The 18806-nt window shown below is 48.6% G+C and overlaps 9 protein-coding genes across 9 annotated transcripts; 6 read left to right on the top strand and 3 right to left on the bottom strand.

Annotated features, from left to right (window-relative positions):
* Position 1: 1 nt before the first annotated feature.
* Positions 2-1087, bottom strand: N7510_007897 (amidohydrolase family protein; the record flags this gene model as incomplete). The annotated part of the gene is made up of 2 exons (XM_056979822.1): positions 2-919; positions 974-1087. The coding sequence occupies 2 exons, from the start codon at positions 1085-1087 to the stop codon at positions 2-4; spliced, it is 1032 nt and encodes a 343-aa protein (XP_056832865.1).
* Positions 1088-1778: 691 nt separating this feature from the next.
* On the bottom strand, positions 1779-3791 carry N7510_007896 (trichothecene efflux pump; the record flags this gene model as incomplete). Its single annotated transcript, XM_056979821.1, has 5 exons — positions 1779-2508; positions 2571-2983; positions 3037-3146; positions 3209-3509; positions 3570-3791. 5 exons carry the CDS (start codon positions 3789-3791, stop codon positions 1779-1781), a joined length of 1776 nt encoding a protein of 591 aa, XP_056832864.1.
* Positions 3792-5445: 1654 nt separating this feature from the next.
* On the top strand, positions 5446-6242 carry N7510_007895 (uncharacterized protein; the record flags this gene model as incomplete). Its single annotated transcript, XM_056979820.1, has 2 exons — positions 5446-5656; positions 5695-6242. 2 exons carry the CDS (start codon positions 5446-5448, stop codon positions 6240-6242), a joined length of 759 nt encoding a protein of 252 aa, XP_056832863.1.
* A 454-nt stretch (positions 6243-6696) lies between these two features.
* On the bottom strand, positions 6697-8974 carry N7510_007894 (Zn(II)2Cys6 transcription factor; the record flags this gene model as incomplete). The annotated part of the gene is made up of 6 exons (XM_056979819.1): positions 6697-7213; positions 7272-7454; positions 7510-8204; positions 8265-8593; positions 8648-8754; positions 8805-8974. The coding sequence occupies 6 exons, from the start codon at positions 8972-8974 to the stop codon at positions 6697-6699; spliced, it is 2001 nt and encodes a 666-aa protein (XP_056832862.1).
* Positions 8975-9402: 428 nt separating this feature from the next.
* N7510_007893 (major facilitator superfamily domain-containing protein) lies at positions 9403-10810 on the top strand (the record flags this gene model as incomplete). The annotated part of the gene is made up of 2 exons (XM_056979818.1): positions 9403-10480; positions 10668-10810. 2 exons carry the CDS (start codon positions 9403-9405, stop codon positions 10808-10810), a joined length of 1221 nt encoding a protein of 406 aa, XP_056832861.1.
* Positions 10811-11117: 307 nt separating this feature from the next.
* On the top strand, positions 11118-12105 carry N7510_007892 (CE1 family esterase; the record flags this gene model as incomplete). Its single annotated transcript, XM_056979817.1, has 2 exons — positions 11118-11429; positions 11482-12105. The coding sequence occupies 2 exons, from the start codon at positions 11118-11120 to the stop codon at positions 12103-12105; spliced, it is 936 nt and encodes a 311-aa protein (XP_056832860.1).
* A 184-nt stretch (positions 12106-12289) lies between these two features.
* N7510_007891 (alpha/beta fold hydrolase) lies at positions 12290-13352 on the top strand (the record flags this gene model as incomplete). Its single annotated transcript, XM_056979816.1, has 3 exons — positions 12290-12598; positions 12661-12710; positions 12761-13352. 3 exons carry the CDS (start codon positions 12290-12292, stop codon positions 13350-13352), a joined length of 951 nt encoding a protein of 316 aa, XP_056832859.1.
* A 207-nt stretch (positions 13353-13559) lies between these two features.
* N7510_007890 (uncharacterized protein) lies at positions 13560-14812 on the top strand (the record flags this gene model as incomplete). Its single annotated transcript, XM_056979815.1, has 3 exons — positions 13560-13610; positions 14226-14393; positions 14675-14812. The coding sequence occupies 3 exons, from the start codon at positions 13560-13562 to the stop codon at positions 14810-14812; spliced, it is 357 nt and encodes a 118-aa protein (XP_056832858.1).
* A 384-nt stretch (positions 14813-15196) lies between these two features.
* Positions 15197-16965, top strand: N7510_007889 (sugar porter family MFS transporter; the record flags this gene model as incomplete). Its single annotated transcript, XM_056979814.1, has 3 exons — positions 15197-15501; positions 15555-15755; positions 15816-16965. 3 exons carry the CDS (start codon positions 15197-15199, stop codon positions 16963-16965), a joined length of 1656 nt encoding a protein of 551 aa, XP_056832857.1.
* Positions 16966-18806: the final 1841 nt, after the last annotated feature.

Here is an 18806-nt window from a genome sequence, read left to right as displayed (position 1 = left end):
ATCATTTACCACTAGATTGAGTACCAAAAAGCTTTTCTGCGTTCCTTTTGTATGCCATCTCTCGTTCCTCCTCAGTCGTGAACACAGTAGGCATGAAGTGTTCCATCATATCTCCTAGGCTCTTAACAGACTCAGACTTCGTGAAGGGGTAGTCGCTCCCGTAGAGTACCTGATCTTTGCCGATAAGAGGGAGCAGAGCGGGTAATTGATCGGGCCACGGAACGCCGGCCATGTCGAAGTAAAATTGTTTCCGCAGTCTTTCTCTCACGAAAGCCGATGTGACTGATTCATCAACAGGCACATTCGGCATCCTGCGGCCAAAGAGCGAGAACCTTTCTATCAGCGGCGGTAAGCACGCACCGGCATGAGAGACGATATAAGTTATGTTTGGATAGCGAGCGATCATGCCTGAGTAGAATAAGTTGATAACTGCTCTCGTAGTATCAAAAAGAAACTCGAAAATGGGATTCGGAAACTCCGACAGAGGGTCAATCTTGTGACAAACTTCGCCAGAACTGGCATCTTTTTTCAGGATGCAGCCGGTCGTTGGGTGTATGAAAACAATGGCGCTTCGGCGATTCAGTTCAGCCCAGATAGGCTCGAAACTTCGATGTCCAAGATAGTAACCGTGAAAATTTGTTTCGACAACAATGCCATCGGCATTCAATGTGTCAAAGACATAAGATAACTCCTTGAGGCTGTCGCCAACGTCCGGCAATGGAAGGGACGCAAAAAAGCCGAACCGCTCGGGGTACCGCTTCTTGATATCCGCACCGGCGATGTTGCAGTCTCGGCAGAGATCTCGGGTAAGCTGATCATTACCACGAACCAGATGTACTCCCGGAGATGAAATCGATAGGTATGACTTCGTGATATTCATTTCATCTGCCATTTTCAGATGTGCATCTAGATCCCATTCCTGCTTATGTGGTTAGCTTAGATGTACCGCGAAACCAGGAATATGGGATCATACCGGCAAGTTGGGGTACCCATCAGGGGAACTATATCCATTTGCCAGGCATTGCTCACGATAGACAGATGGCAGAAAGTGGGCATGTACATCTATCTTTTCAGGCGACCTTGCCATTTCTGGGAGGGAACAAAATCTGGTCTTAATCTGTTGGCAGAAAACAATAGTACTATATCGGGCGAACAAGATAGAGGTGAGCCAGTAATGGCAGTATTTCGTGGAATTCTGTTTATATAATTAGAGACAACCTAGAGACTACTCCTGACTGGAGTTTCTCGGGAAGTTCCGATGTTACCCCGCCTCGGGCGGTCTAGCCTCATCCGAGCCGCCACTTTCGGGGGAAAGTAGGAAATCATAGGGACCATTCTGTTTTGACTGAGAAACGCAGCTTTCGAAACCAATAACCAAGATAGCGATACGCCCATGACATGAGCTGAATCATCTTAATCGTTTTTATGCCTCCTCTGTTGCGTCATTTTGCTGGTGCAACCGTTAACAGCGTCGACAGAGATGCATTTACTCGGCCCATGAATATGCAAAACAACCATTTCAATATTATTCTGTCAAAGATTTACACAAGTGTGCTATCTTAATGGAAATTTGAAGCGGATAGCTCGAGCACTAAATGGTGCAACCACTACACGGTGCAACAATTCTTCGTATAGATATTTAATTACTTTGGATTTTATCCAAAGGGTCTGGTGGTAAGTGACGATTTCTTTCCTAGATGATAGCCATGGTCGGTTATCTAAAATATTGTTTTCCAGTCAAACTCTTTCTGAATATCCTCCTCCAGAGGTTCGAATCGCTACACTTGGCGTCCACGGTCTTGTTTAGCATGCAGGTCTTCCACAGGAGCATCAACCCTGTAATTCATCACGTCTTTCAGATCCCCGAGGAAGAAACAAGCGACACAGGCTAGAAGGCCGAACGGAGCCGCAATAATATAAACGACTCGAAGTCCATCCGCATATGCCTGCTTCAAAGCTGTGATTCCAGCACTGATTATTGTTGGACTGACCCCACGGATACTCTGAAGAGCGTCACTATCATCCGCAGTAATTGCTTTGATAAAAGGACCCAGCGAGCTCTTGGGGAGGCCTGCTCGCACCGCTGCCTCGGCGACATAGCTAGGAATGTATTTGGCAAGACGTGCATCGAGAGCAGCAGAATAAATTGCAGTAAACATGGAACCGGCCACAGCCCTGGAGCATGTTGTTGCTGCAGTCGCCGTAGCAATCAGGTGATGCGGTGTAGATAGCTGGACGCCTACGATGATTAGAATGAGAGGAGCACCAAATCCGAACCCCGCTAGTGCCGCAAAGAACCAAGTATTCAACCCGTCGGTAGGCTGTATGGTTGTAAAGCCAATAGTGCCGCCAGTTAACAGGATAAAGCCCGCAAAAAGTGGCATTCGGATCGTTTTGAACTTAGTGCTGAAATAGCCAAAAGTCACCGTTCCGAAAGTCCCTGCAATCCACCAGGGCAATTGCCTGACTGCTAACAGGAATGGATCATTCTCGAAGAGAGTGGAAATGCTGCAACAGAATTTCCAGTTAACCCAATAAACGATATCTTGCCTGAAGACGGAAATACTCACAGCACTGGATAAAATATGACAAATGAAAAGAAAATAATGCCTTCTATGAACATGAGGCCAATACAAAGGCCAAATGTTCTTCCTCGGTTTTTGCCACCTCGGAAGAGATCATGATGCAAAATTCCGGTTGTGACAAATTTCCACTCGTATATTCCAAAGGCTAAAAGTGTTGTGATGCCAATTATCAAGGTCACCAATACCGGAGCAGCTGCCCAAGCATATAGGCCACCTCCAAGGTTCAATCCGGTCAGAAGGAGTGTCAGCCCTACAGTGAGGAGGAAAAATCCGGGCAAATCGAGCCGGAGAAGTTTGGCCCCAAAAGAAAGATGGTCCAGTTGTGTGTGCCGTTTTGGCGGTCTGTAACCGATGAAAAGGCCGATCGCCGTTGCTCCCCAAAGTCCCATCTGGATCCACTAGCCCATAGAGTAAGCGTCGATTCAAGCTATCATATGAGAGATGGTCTCACATAGAAGTAACGCCAACCAGTGTGAGCGTTTGCCCTGGTAAGAGACCCGATTATCAATGGACTGCTGCAAGCACCAATCGCCGCAGCCACATTCATTGCCGCTTGAGCCACTACCGATCATTAAGGTTAGTTGATACTGCCAATTTCGCCATTCTTAGGATATCGGACATACTCGGTCTCCATTTTCTGGGCAGGATCTCACTAGGAACACAATATGCCAACGGGACGGTAGAGAACCCGAACCCAATAAGAACTTGGGCAGCAATAAGCCTGTATATATCCTCAGATCCAGGAGCAATAGCTGCTCCAATGAACGAAATCACTGAAGCGCCAACGAGTATATGTTTCCGAGCTTGGAAGGTGTCCGATAGGGATGAAACCAATGGAGCGAGGACGGCCTGGACGAGTGATAAAGAATTTGGTACCCATGTTCCGCTGCTGGTATTATGAAGGTCCTGCTTGATGAAGGAAAGCTGAAGGCCATAAAAGGTTAGCGGAAGCCTCTAGTTCATGTAATTGCGTGGTATACATACAACTGTTGGAGGACCCAAAAGGCCAAAGACTTGAACAAGGTTCAGAAGGAACATAGCAGCTAGAGCAAACCATGTACGTGCATGGAACTCGGGTTCCTCATCTTCTTCATAGCTTAAATTGATCTCGGGGGCGCTGGAAACTTGTTCCAAATGCTTTGTCTCCGGGAGGGATTTCTCCTGGTCGGGTAAATCGGGGTACCCTGGGGTTTTGGTGGAAGACATGTTTAAATACTGTGGTTTATTTCAGTTACAAACGAAGAATAAAGTGGGAGATGTCCAGATACTTGTAGGATTCGTGGGTCCTATACTTAAACGTTTATTTCCCCGTAGTTTTAGGCCCCTCTGAAGTGGGTCAGTGGGCCCTGGGGGGTAAAAGACTGACGGGGCAATGACGGCAAGGTTTCCGATATTGCCGCAATGTAAGTTTTCGTGCATTCCCAAAAATGGCATATGACCGATAGCCTCCGAATAAAGCGGAGGCCCTGGCTTCGATAGAGCACAGAAAATAACGAATATATTGAAAAGTAGGGTTTACCGGGGGGAGGGGCAAACCCTCTCCTATGCATAAGGGACTCGAGCTTGCGGCCTTGATCTAGTTGCAGTCGCTTCATCTCTCTCATCTCAGCACGCAATTTGGACCCTCCCTCATCTGTTATGGAATCTTGCTCATCGTGGTACATCATGAATGAGATAGATCGACTCATCTTCTCCTGAGCCACTTTCGTGGGATTCTCCCCGTCGCTAGTCTCGTCACTATAAATGACCGACATCGACACCTACGGAATCAACGGATTAGTTATGACTCAAGCAAGGGCAGGTCGGATAACCGTCGCTATTAGAACTGATGAGTCAGTGGTTTCTTCGGAACACTTTCGATCTCCTCAAGAACCGGTCGTTTCCTTGACGAATCCGCGGGGCTGGTGGTATGTTGTGTATGAGTGCAGATGACGGGCTGCGGATGGCTTATGAGTAGGTTCTCGCGATATGAGACTGAAGAAGACTTGGGAAAGCGAAACTATGGCTCACCAGGGAAACGCAACGTTCCGAACGCAAATAGCAAAACTCGCTAATTGGCTTATGTTTCAACAGCGTTCAAAAACAGAGAGAACCTGGCGATACTCTACAGTCGTTCTTTTGCAACATTTCTGTTAAGACGGAACCATTTCATCAACTAGTGGGCGTACATCATGCTGGAAAATTCGGTTCTTACATGTAGTAATGATGATTTGGCAATGAAATTTTCGTGATCATCGCTAATTTGCATCCACGCGCGATTCTGCCTCGCGTGAGCCGACGGGCCCTCTGTACTAATAAGCAACGCCACTAACACCATTAAGGCGCATGAAGCTCGCGGGCCTATGAGGCAGCTAGCTGAAGAGATTATGCGGCGGTCAGTACGGCAAGGGTTTCGTGGCATCCAGATTGAGGGTCTCTCTGGTGCTGTATTCAGAGTGTGGTCGAACATGGAGATCAACGGAGAGAATAGTCTGGTCCGTGGTTCGTACCGAGTTACATACTGCATCGGGTAAGTGGATCTGACACATTGTCTCGCGTATCTCAGACTGACGAATTCGCCGTTGCTCTCCATTACTCTCCCAATGATTAACTGATGTCTTATAATAGAGATCTAAGAAAGGATTTACTATCTTCCCGCCAATGCGATTCAGCTAAATCGAGTATTTTAGCTAGGATAACTTGGGGAAAAAACATTGTATCAACATATAATCGCAGAGTGAGGGGCGCGTAAGCATAGATGTGGATACGACGCTGTAGATGCTTAGGTGAAGGTCGAAAGCCGGCTTAATAAATAGGCGTCCCACCCCTCTGATTCCCAACACCATGTACAAGACTATCCCACGTCCAAAAATTGAACAAAATGGCTTCATCTCTGCCCTCGCAGTACGAAATCCGTGTTCTTGGACCGGAGCATGAGGAATGGGCCCGAGCTATTTGCATCCACACAAATCTGTTCCGATCCCCACTCTGGCCAGTCGTGTATCCCGAGAATATAACTCAGCGGGCATACAAGTCGTTCCGGGCCGCGCACTACCTAATCAAGCACCAGATCGACTCAGGATATTCCCTTGGTATTTTCCACAGAGAATACCAGTTCAAGCGACCTGAGTCTGTGGCCACGGGGGGAAGCTATACTGGAATCTTGATGACGAGAGTGCTACTGAGGGCGAGTTGGCAGATCAGATGGACTTTCCGCTCGTCTCTATCGCCCTAGCCTACGATGGCATCAACGAGCTGGATATGGCTCAGATAACGCCACTGATCGAGACACTGCCATTGTTCGGATCGGTTTACAGTGCCCTTGGGGACCGAGACACTCGCGATCCTGCCTCGTGGAAGCCCACCGGCCCCCAGCAGGTACTAATGCGCAACGCCACCAACACCGTTAAAGCGCATGAAGGTCACGGACTTATGAGGCAGCTAGCCGAAGAGATGATGCGACGGTCGGCGGCACAGGGATTTCGTGGCATCCAGATTGAGACTATCTCTGGTGCTGTATTCAAAGTGTGGTCGAATCCGCCGGCCCCATTTAGAGCAACGGTCATCGGACAATTTCACACGCTGACGTACGAAGAAAAAGGGGAGTCGGGAGAAAGTCTTCATCCTTTCCGGCCGGCAAACGTCAACATTGCGAAGATCTATGTCAACTTGCGCTGAGAGATAATTTATTGACTGTTTCATAATAAGTGTCAGCAGCTAAATTCGTGCAATATCTTCTTCGTGGCCTCTGCGTATACATTGCGCACTCTCGACGAAAGTCATAGCAAAATAACATTGCGAAGAGACTATCTGCGGTCTCTGCTGGGCTAATAGCTAGTTGTGGGAGAATTCTGCTAGTTACGCAAGAGAAAAACCGTCTTCGGTCAAATCTTCTAGCATATCAAGATTAGTCGACTTGAAGCTCGGTCCGCACCGCCTTCCCAGTGAAACTCTGGTACATAGAGCGGAACTACACAGAGCCTTGACTGTCTTTGCAGTCGTCAGCGCTTCCTCTTGGCCATCTCCACTTAAAACCACTCAAAGCCCATTATATTTCTACATCCTTGTAGCATCTTGACAACATGTGCGACAAATATCACTTTACCGGCAGGTATTAAAGTGCATAAATCAATCAAATATCATACAAACCCAGTGAAAGACCTTCCCCCATCACACTGCTCGTATAATCTGCAAAGAATACTTGTGATTGATTATCCGAAAGCGAGAATCCAGGACTTAGCAATTGCTCCAGAGCACTGAAGTCACTTCTGGCGCTGCTGCCAAGCGGCAACAACTCATCACCGAGCATGCCAGTGCCAGAACCATTTGGCGTTAAAGCCGCAAAGCCGTTCATCGCGTCCCTAGTAGCGACTTCTTCTTGCTCTTGATCCATTTGGCTATATTCCGGATTGGAAGACAGTCCACAAGTTTGTCTAGCCGCTGAACTATTCCCGGTGTTATTACTCAGAATGCGCTGTGCACGGTCGAAAAGTCGATACATAACGCCTGCACTCCAATATGTGTCACGCAAATTATCCAGGATCAGCATGCACAGCTGGATCTTGTTCCGGCCGAGACTGGCTTGGAGCTGGCTGCTTGATTTGCAGTCAAAGAGGTGGACCTGCATCGCCGGGATCAAGGAGGTGATGCTATCGTGCATTAGTCTACACATCTTCAGGTTAGGCGTCCAATAGTTAGTATACATACACCATGGGCTTGATGAGTCTGACAGCATCCAATTCAATTATCTTTTCGAATATACTGTTGGTGGTCGACGCTGCTGCTCGCGCTCGTCCCTGCATCTTCTTCTGCCATGCAGCTGATGAGTTAATTGGGAATGATGCAGGTGCGTTTAGAACATAGGGCCGGCAGAGTACGGTCACACTCGCCCTATAGTATATAGGTATCAGAGTAAGATTTACCAAAAAGAGAAGATAGTACTAACTGATAGAAGAGTTGAAGGTGATACTCGTGAAGCAGAATAGTATCGCTGGCATCATACACCGTCGTCATATCTGGCTGGCAATTGTGCAGCGACGTAGTTAGTTCATCAATGTCCTCAGTTCCCGGCTTGGGACCCTTGAGTCGATAATGAGTGCGTAGAATGCATCCAAGCGCAGCGCTGATCTTGACAAGCTGTACCCACATTGGGGCTAGACTGTCTGCGTCAGCAGGAATGAGTTTGTGGCGAACTTCTGGAGGAATAATTTGGAGTTCATTCAGAACATCCTCAGAACGTGGAAGGGAGACATCGCAGTCCTCGTCGTGGATGCGCATTGGTCGGCCCTTCGCTAGAGACAGCCACCTATCGCGAATCACGCAGGTCCACCACAGACGATGAGTGAGGCTTTGTCTTTCCTGAGGCACGAATTGACTGTTATGTCGTGCCTGTGTCTCAGCACAGCGGTGTATCCCAATCCCCTGCGCGAGCGTAATGGCGATGCCAACCCAGTGCCATGACCCCGTGTGATCCTGGGCATCCGTATACCAAAAGCTCATTAGAAGGACGGATTGGATCAGGATCAGTTTGTCCGTCCCACGATCAAGATCGTAGAAACATTTCGCTCTTGTGTACATTGCTTTCTTCATGGCTTTTCGAGAAGAAAAGCCTGCTCGTTGGCAGACCTCTTTATCGATGAACTACTAGATTCTTCAGTAAGTGCGCACGTATCACGACAACGGGAAGAAGACGTGACGTACATTAGTGGCTGCTAGCATCATGCTCCAAAACAACAAGGGATTCTTGTCTAGATTTTCATTTTCGTTGTAATCTTCGAGGACAAGTGGCGCTTGGACGACTGGGAAGAAGAAATGTACATGGTAGAAGTAGCACCTGAGTAGCTCGTGGTAGACATCTGATGGGAGCTTGGCGAATCCGCCTTCGTTATGGATATAGTCGAGCTCATGTTGCGGGCGAACGGGACTTGTATTCGTTGAACTGCCCGGAGCAATAGGTGACTGATGCCCTTCTTGCGGGACGCGCGGATGGCATAGCTCGTAGACGGATTGTCTTGGGCCGCGCGTGTCGCCTAGGCACGAAGGTTAGCCTTTTAATAAGAAGAATCGAATGCAAAGTAGTTTACCAATGTAGGAGCAGGCACTGTCATCAGGTAAAATTTCTGCTTCAGCCGTCGTCGAGTTGAGAGTACTATGGTCGCCCTCTGTTGCTCTCACTCGTGATATGCGCGGGCTATCTTCCAGTCAGTAAGTCCATGCCGATAGTTCATTGAAGTGACCCACCGATGCTTTTTGCGAGGAAGTACCTCGCACACAGCAGCTTCATGCTGGCAGTTGGAACACGGGATCCCGGTTTGTGTCACGTCGCAGCGCACCTTGCGTCGGTTACATGCGCTACACGCAGCACGGGCACGACGTTTTTTGCAAGTTTTATCGTGGTTGGTATTCTGCATTCTGTTGATGGTTATCCAGTTGAAAATTGCCGCGGTTAAAAAAGGAGAAATGCCCAGTTTATTAGTGCGGGGACCCCACGCCGGCACTTTCGGCTCATTCGGTAAACTTCGAGTTACGCACAGCGCTTGAAAATCCGGGGAGTCGAGAAAAAACCTGATGATCATGATGGATATAAATACCAACACCATGTCAGCTGTGTCTTTCACAAGGTCGACAGTCTTTACGTGCATTTTGCCTCAGATATGGAGGATTCAATCCAGAAGTTAAATCTAGGAGAGGTCGAAAAGGTCGAAGAGACGGAGGACGATGTCGCCTTCTCACCAGAAGAAGAGAAACGACTCGTACGTAAGCTGGACTTTTGGTGAGCCTTTTTTCTTCCTGTATTCCTAGGTACCCTGCTGACTGAAAAAGGATTATCCCGCTCATGATGTTTACGTACATGCTGCAAAGCTACGACAAGGGGATCATGAGTGCCGCCACGCAGTTCAACTTCAACACCGACCTCGGCTTATCTACTGTGATTGGGCATGAGACAAATGGCACGCCGATCACGGACAACCAACGGTACTCAAACGCTTCGATGATCTTCTACATCGGGTATCTGGTCGGCACCTATCCAATGGTGTACCTGTCGCAGCATTTCCCTCCATCGCGAGTCATATCACTGGCGACTTTTTTCTGGGGGATTGTGGTCATGGCCACTGCTGGTTGCACAAACTATGCCGGCATTATGGTCAACCGCTTTGTGCTTGGCGTGCTCGAGTCCGCCGTCGCGCCTACCTTCACCGTGCTGGTGACTTTCTGGTGGAGGCGGGATGAGCAGGCCTTGCGCACAGGACTGTGGTACTGCTGTGTCGGGGTTGCCACTATGATATCGCCTCTTATAAACTACGGACTCGGTCAGATTCATGGATCGCTCGTCTCGTGGAAGCCAATGTTCCTAATCCTTGGGGCCGTCACAACTGCTTGGGCAGTGGTTCTCTTCTTCTGTCTGCCGAATGATCCTCTCACGACAAAAGGATTGACCGAATCTGAACGCATAATTGCCGTTCACCGACTGCAGGAAAATCAGGCAGGCACTATCAGCCATTATTTTGATAAAGCCCAGTTTTTTGAAGCATTTCGGGATTACAAGACGTATAGCTGCACGTTGATTGTTCTCCTGACCGGCGTGCCTTCTGGCGCTATTGGGACATTTGGAACCATTGTAATTAACGGCTTCGGATTCAGCCATTTCGACTCGCTGGCTCTGACTTGTCCCATCGGCGCTATTACAGCGCTGGCTATTTTGCTAGTTGCTTACGTGACTCGAAAATGGAAGGGCACACGCTACCTCTCCATCATTATCTGTGCGCTCATCTCCATTGCTGGCACTTTGATCTGCTGGTTCGGACCACGCACCAATAGAGGTCTGTTGTTTGCCGGCATTTTCCTGATTGCCGTCCAAGTTGCCTCCGGCGGGTTAGCTGTTTCGCTGGCCGCTTCCAACATTGCCGGCCATACCAGTGAGTCTCCTCTTCAGTTTTTGGGAAACAAAAAAGTAACGCCTATCAGAAAAAGCGACTACCAGCGCATCCACGTTTGCTGGTTATTGTATCGGTAACATCATTGGGCCATTGATCTTCGGCGCTTCTCCAGGGCCATTATACCGCGCCGGGTTTATTGGCAGCTTTGTATGTCTATGCCTTGTAGTGGTCATCAGCGCTGGGACTTGGATTCTCCTGCGCAGGGAGAACGCAAAGAGAGAGAGGCGCTCCACTGGCGGGGATCGTCTTCACTCGTTTGAGGAGAACTTGACGGACATGCAGAATCAGGACTTTCGATACGTATTGTAGGAATTTTATATTGCGAATCCCAATCTTGAACAATTCCCAAGTCTTCAACCAGAACAGTTGATACTTCCCTGTATCCTAGTTTGTTTACAGTACTAGTTCAATATACTGAGCTGAACGGCACGGACCAATTGAGCTGCAGCTCACCCATCCGGCATTCTCGGCCAAAAATGTGATTAAGCCCAGGGGTTTTATGGGATACCGCGAAGGGTTGCCTTTTGTGTCGCCTTAAAGTATTGACGTTATTCTTTTGCTTACGACCAACATCTAACATCATTTTGACAGAAAAAAGAGCAGGAACATTTTCCAAATGACGCCGCCAATACTCCCCCTACTTGGATTGCTGTCTGCTTTGAGTGCGGCAGCCTCAGCATGCCTACCAAAACCGCTTCCTGCTGGTCAATCCATTGGAGGTGTCTCAAATGTAACAATCACGAGCAGAGGGCTACAGCGCAGCTATCTCATCTCTATTCCACCTCTGTACGATTCAGAGACCCCAACTCCCGTGATTTTATCGTATCATGGTGGCGACCGTACGGCGGATGATCAGCTCCAGCTCGATCAACTGACCAACCCGGACTTCAACACGAGGGCTTTTGTCGTGTATCCCCAAGGCATCAACGTATGTACAGCTTGGGACACTTTCAAGCACTCCATACTAATTATGACTAAAGAACAAGTGGCAAGGAGTCCCTGGAGACACAACCAACGATATCCAATTTACAGACGACATTCTCAAACAGATTGATTCGAAATATTGCATCGATACAACCCGTGTCTGGGCGACTGGGAAGTCGGATGGAGGTGGCTTTTGTAACGTTCTTGCCTGCAACACAGAGATGTCTACGCGTTTTGCAGCTTTTGCCCCCGTCTCAGGCGCATATTATATCGACACTCTATCATGCATGCCTTCGACAGTTGATATTCCCTGCAATGCCTCGCGAAAAGACATTCCTTTTCTTGCATTCCACGGCGGAAATGATACCACTATTTCCTACTGGGGCGGCGAGCGCAAGAATGAGTGTCTACCGACGATCCCGCATTTCATTCGAGAGTGGGCTGCGCGAGATGAACTGGTCAGTCAACGGAATATTACAATTTCACTGGCTCCCGACACTGTCATCTACTCATTTGGTCTTACTGGGCTTGTGCGATTGGTCTATGACTCGGTGATTGGCCATGACTGGCCCAGCACTGTCCCCAATGCCGATAACGAGGAGGCCGGTCATCATCCTGCCAGTTTTAACGCTACACCGATTATCTTGGACTTTTTTGAGAAGCATTATCTGGTTTTGTGATTGGGTGGATAGCATTTCCATAGTGTTTGGCCGAATCAATATGGAATATTGCCGCGGTAATTATCTCGGTTCAACCGGTTGGTTCGGCTCCTTAGCGCAAATAGCTGTTTCTTCGTTATGTGTTACTTTTAAAAACTTCAAGATACCAGACACTTATGGAGTCTGAGGGAAGAACATAATAAAAATGGCAACACAAATTGTGGACAGCCTAGAGCCGCGATTTTCTCTCCCGTTGAGCACACCTCTATCGAGCAAAACGAAACTAGCCATCGGCGGACTTCAAATCTACGTCTATGGACTACAAGAAGCCAACCGTGAACCCAATGGCGAAGTGGCCGTTTTGTATATGGCACACAACCGAACTCGCACCTATCGCGTCATGGAAGACATGGCCCATGAGATCTTGCATCGGTATCAAACAGACAAGACCCCAGGCAGATCAATTAGCTTGATTGCCGTGACGATGAACATGAGGAACCACGGAGACCGCGAGGTAAGATATGGGCATTGTTGAGGGGTTATGCTCCGTAGTTGATGCTTATGTTGGCATATCAGGTTGATCCACAGGCAAACCGAGCTTGGAAAGACGGGAATGAAAACCATGCGTGAGACTTTTCTTATTTTTATATCAGTCACGCCTTCTAACAATTTGTAGGATGGATTTGATCTCAATGATTTCTGGAGCTGCACAGGATTTCAAGCTGGTGGTCGATTATCTCCCTTGCTATCTATCCCAATTCACCCGGTTCTACAACATCATGGCCGGTGTGTCTCTCGGAGCTCACACTGCTTGGCGGATTGCCTCACTGGCTTCTCCGGGGCAGTTTTACGCCTATACAATGGTAGTCGGCTGTCCAAACTTGACCGATCTACTGCTCAGTCGGTTAGGCGTTGATCCCGGACCACACAAGCAAAATATCGATATTCTGTATCAGCAAATGACTTTGGAGCAACAACGGCGCTGGCCACGCTCTCTAGCGGAAATCGTTCATCGAGACGATTGCAAAGTCGCAAAAGATTTCCCTACAGACGTGCCTTTGCTTTTGTGCAATGGACTGCACGACAAGCTGGTCCCTGCAAAGTATACGGCAGCATGGGTGGAGGAAAGGCGAAGAAAGAGTGACCAGCATGTAACATTCTTTGTGCAGGAGAATACGGGCCACAGCTGCACTAAGGAGATGGTTGCGATGATAGCTGTGTGGCTACGAGATATTCTCCCCGTTCACTCTCCTCGGCCATTCTTGTAGCTCTGTTTCTATTCTGAAGATATTATTAGACTTTCGAATTCACATACATGTAATTACTTTTCTCGGTGTGTAGTAGTGAATTTAGGGAGCTTGAGGACAGATACAATAATTCTCCAGTAAATCCGCAATGTTAAATTATTGGGACTTGTATGGCTGAATGACCAAAAGGGCAATTGGTCATAATAGACGAGAGTTAGGGTCCGCGTAATGCTGACCCGGGCAGCGGAGAATGCCTCAAACAGCACGGGGAATGGCACGGTGCGAAGGGTCACTTTCGTTGAATTATAATAGCATGGTACAACAGCCATACAAGGCAATCGTTGACCAGCGGACATAACCGATCTTGATCCGAGGAAGCCGGATTATGCTGTCCCTTTGGTATGGATCAGGAGATTCATCTATTAGACTTTTAAAACACTTCCACTTACATCATAAGCGCATGGACCAGCTAGACTCAGAGTTCCAACGGCGCTGGATAGCGCGAACTACGGTCTGTGCCCATGATGTGAGTGGCATTAGTTTCCGTGAATTGTCACCGGCGGTATTGAAAATAAAAGGGGCACGCCGAGCCGAGAGCCGCTTCCCGATCCTCACGTCATAGATAGACATTCACCATTTCCTCGCAAGTACACTCGGGGATATAAGTCGAGATACGTAGTCTGGTCAGATCTGGGGTGAATGTCACCCGGTGAGCGCATTTGGATGTCGGTTCCCCGGCTCTCCGCACGCTGTGCGACTGCGTGGGAGAGAAGACGAGCAAAGATATGGGGCTGGTGGGGTGGAACCACATGTGTGCGCTGAACGTGGTGGCCCAACGAAATTTTTCGATATGAGTCTCCACAGGCACGAGTCCACCTGAAACAACGCAATAAGCCTTGCTGTGTGGAACAGGACGGCCGGAGGAGGCCGTACCACGCAACCCGGGCGGTCTGGAAGCCGACCTCGCGTTGTTCCGAGCCCACTCTCGGCGTCTCCTGGCCATTGAGCTCCCGTCCGGGCATCCCGTTTGAGGCATTTACCCGTGCTCGGGGCCCCGGACTAGTACTGCCTCGTCGGCTTTGGCGGGGGTTTTTTTCCTTGTGGGTTCTCCGGTTAAATAATTAATTACTGCTGCTGTGTATCGACAAGTCCTGCCAGGATACTCTCTTCATGGTGGCATTGTCGGTGGGACCGAGTAATGAGGTGCCTGTCTCGCTGGCAAATCTCATTGGCAGACTGAGAACAACGTAAAATTATTATCCGGACTCCTATTCCACCATGAACGTACTATACTTCATTTCGTCAGGCTTTTTCCACCACAGAGTTTCGGGATGTAGCTTAAGTGCAAGCCCCTGACGATGCCGAGCGCCACTGCCGCAACAGGCCGATCCGAAGGAGCGCCCAGCATCAAGAAACCGGGAGGCCGAACTGTCTTCGGTGGTCTGCTTGTACCGCGCTACACTTGGTTAGGGCTAGCCTGAGCATTCGAGTGGCCGATTCCCCCGGATCGATTCTGAGATTGACCAATTAAACACATATTGTGGATTATATGGCCCAATCACAGAGACAGGGACCGCAAACAGGGTCTTGGCGGGCCCCCGGCTTGTATTAGCACGTTTTTCCATTGTAATTAATCATCGCGACCTTCTCCATGGGGACGGCCCTGGTGTTGACCTGGCACAGTGGGGACGGGACCTGTCTCATGACAGAGTTTTTTTCTTTTTGTACCTGGAGCAAGTTACTAGGAGAAGAGGGCCATGGTATTTAAGTACCCTCCTCCACCCCTGTCTTTCCGAGGTTCTTTTTTTGTCTACTCTCTCTTTGTTTCTCTCACTCTCATAGTGCCTTGAGCCTATTTGTCCACCATGGTTGTCGTGGGGAACATCTATGTGATTGCGGCTGTCGCCGTCATCGGCGGCAGTCTGTTTGGCTTTGACATTTCCTCCATGTCGGCCATTATTACCACTCCTGCCTACAAGTGTTACTTCAACCACGGCCCCGATGGCCCGCCGTTCAACGATTCGCCGGTATGTACAGGTCTCAGCTCACTGGCTCAGGGTGGTGTTACTGCTGCCATGCCTGGTGGGTCGTGGCTGGGTGCTCTCATTTCTGGTTTCGTTTCCGATCGGCTTGGCCGCAAGTATGCGATCATGACTGGATGTATTGTTTGGTAAGAAAAGCAGCCCGAAAACAAGAGATCTAAACTAACAAGTACTGTGATAGGATTATTGGCTCTGTTATTATCTGCGCGTCCCAGAACATGGGCATGCTGATTGCCGGTCGTATCATCAACGGTATCAGTGTCGGCATTGAGTCTGCACAAGTCCCGGTCTACATCTCTGAGATTTCGCCGCCCTCTAAGCGTGGCCGCCTCGTCGGCTCCCAGCAGTGGGCTATCACTTGGGGCATTCTGATCATGTACTAGTATGTTTTGCCTGCCTTTTACATGCTGCTAATACCTGCTAACCATTTATCGCCGGGCAGTATCTCCTTCGGCTGCACCTACATCGGCGGTGATAAGTCCTGGAACTACAGCACCTCCGTCTTCCGCATTCCCTGGGGTGTTCAGATGCTCCCCGCCATTCTCCTCTTCCTGGGAATGACCATTCTGCCCGAATCCCCGCGTTGGTTGGCTCGCAAGGACCGCTGGGAGGAGTGCCAGTCGGTTCTCGCCCTTGTCCACGGCAAGGGTGATGCTAACAGCCCCTTCGTGATTGCTGAGATGCAAGAGATTCGTGATATGTGCGAGTTTGAGAGCCAGAACAAAGATGTTTCGTACCTGGAGCTGTTCCAGCCCAAAATGCTGAACCGCACTTTCATCGGTCTTTTCTGCCAGATCTGGTCGCAGCTGACCGGTATGAACGTCATGATGTACTACATCACCTATGTCTTCAGCATGGCTGGCTACTCTGGCGATGCCACTCTTCTTGCCTCCTCTATCCAGTACATCATCAACGTTATCATGACTGTCCCCGCTCTGATTTGGGTTGACCGCTGGGGTCGTCGCCCGACGCTGCTGATCGGTGCTGCTTTGATGATGACCTGGATGTTCGCCAACGCCGGTATTATGGCCAATTATGGTGTGGTGGTCCCTGGCGGTATCAACAAGACCCCCGAGGAGTCCATGCGCCTCCACGGTGCCCCAGCCAAGGCCCTGATTGCCTGCACGTACCTATTCGTGGCTTCCTATGCCCCGACCTGGGGCCCAGTTTCGTGGGTGTACCCTCCAGAGCTGTACCCTCTGCGCGTCCGCGGCAAGGCTGTCGCGCTGGCCACCTCGGCCAACTGGGCGTTCAACATGGCGCTGGGTCTGTTCGTGCCTCCGGCCTTCACAAACATCCGCTGGCAAACATACATCATCTTCGGCTGTTTCCTAGCAGCCATGCTGATCCACGTCTTCTTCATGTTCCCTGAGACTGCGGGCAAGACCCTGGAGGAAACCGAGCATATCTTTGAGGATCCCACTGGTATTCCGTACATCGGTACCCCGGCCTGGAAGACATTCCACGATACCAAGCGCACCATTGCTGCTGAGCAGGGTGACGTTGAGGTCCTGGGCGAGAAGCTGAGAGCGAGTGAGAAGCGTGCGCTCTCTACCACGCACTCGGAGAATGTCACCACCGACAGTGCATGAATGGGGGATATGAGTGTATTAATAAAATTGGGGTGGAAGGTTTTACAGTTATAGATATATTTTCTTCATGATAAATATATTAATACGTTTTTGGACTACAATATCTTCTTCCTTCGATATAACTTAATATATGCAGCAGCCTATATGTTAGCCTATATGTTAGCCTATATGTTAGCCTATATGTTAGCCTAGATGTCTTGACAGTGGATCCTAAGAACAATCCCTCTGTGTTTGCCCACATATTATCACAAACGGAGAGTTGAGCCGCCACAACATCCACCGCGGCCTGAACTGCATTCCAATAAATGAGCGACTCTATTGATTAGTTCCGTCCAAGTCTACTTATCTATTTTTGAGCCGGTGCCGGAAATCTAGAGGAAGATTAATTGATTTCTTCAGACAGAAACTTGGGGACTCATATACAGCATCCAGCATCCAGATTGATTAGCAATTACTCATGATTATTCCGTAGAGGATAGGAAGCTATTCCCATTCAAAGCCTAACAGTTCTCTGCCTTACTAAATTACGAAATCTCAGAAAGCGAACGTCAGAGGGAATTAGCTCTTCCAATTTGTGTCTTTTCTGATAAGAAACGTCAAATGAGTGGCAGACTATTGCACCTTATATGCTTCAGAGTTTTCAATTGAAGGGTAAACGCATCATTTAGGAGACAGAGATGCGACAGGTCCCGTATCTCTCTGAAACAATAACCCAATAATCGTTAAAATTTCTCCACAAACGCACCCCTACACGAGTTCTGTCGTTGATGTTCCAAAACTCAAGCTCATTACTCACACCCAAAACGCTCCTTCAAGCAAGTTCTTTTCGAAGTCAATAATGAACCATGATAATAATTTTTGGATATCATATACTGCAACGACAGGAGAAGTTGGGTCCACTCACAGGTGAGAGTAATTCATAGAAAAGTGCAAAGCCTTTAAACAGGACATTGGTCATAACCCGTCTTGCAGCTGTCCCTAACACCATAGTCATGACAGCCTCCCCCGGAGTTGCACTCATAGACATGGTCGAGGGTCCATCCACTGACGACTTGGGGGCAGTAACCGCAGTATTCGCCTTGAGCTGTGCCGACTTCACAGGTGCACGAGGCTTTAACTCCAGTGAGACTAAGGAGGGTTGTTGCAACAAGACTAAGGATGGAAAAACGCATTTTGATGGATAAATTGTTTCTTCAAGAAGAAGCAAGAATTGTGTGTTGAATTGAGACTTAGATTGAATTTTGGATGATACTAGAAATGTTTGGGATTTGTCTGGGGAGTTGAAGGGGCTTTATATGTTGAGTTCTAAGACTACTGACTCGTTTATTGGCTGAATCAACATATATTGTATAACCAGGATGATATTTCCCCTCAGATCATGATTGTGCTTGATTCGAGGAATTTAGGTACAGAAGAGGTCCTTCTGCCGGTGAGACATGACGATCTTGATCAATTTTGAACGAAAATGGCTGATGAAAGGTGGAAAATGGTTGTGTTCTATTCCTCCCTTGTTCTTTTATCCCTGGCCGCGCATGAAATATAAGGTGTTATATTGCAGAATGCGCCGTATACGAACTATACGATGTTGCATTGCAGAATGCGTTGTATACGAACTATACGATGTTGTATTGCAGAATGCGCTGTATACGAACTATAGGATCTTGGACTGCAGAAATTCACATCAGCTCGCCTTGGCAAACAACAACTTATAGGAATCAGACCTTCGAGATTACGGGCAAGTTCTCTCTTAGGCATACATCACCCTCACTCTGACCTGGATAAGAATAAGAATGTGAGGAGCCGACAGGGAAGTCGCTATCTGTACTAGCACAACGCTATGT

This window comes from Penicillium lagena (assembly GCF_028827675.1).
Source record: "Penicillium lagena strain IBT 129212 chromosome Unknown utg000005l_segment0_segment0, whole genome shotgun sequence".
Taxonomy (NCBI): Eukaryota; Fungi; Ascomycota; class Eurotiomycetes; order Eurotiales; family Aspergillaceae; genus Penicillium; species Penicillium lagena.
This window is presented reverse-complemented; position numbering and strand designations above follow the sequence as displayed.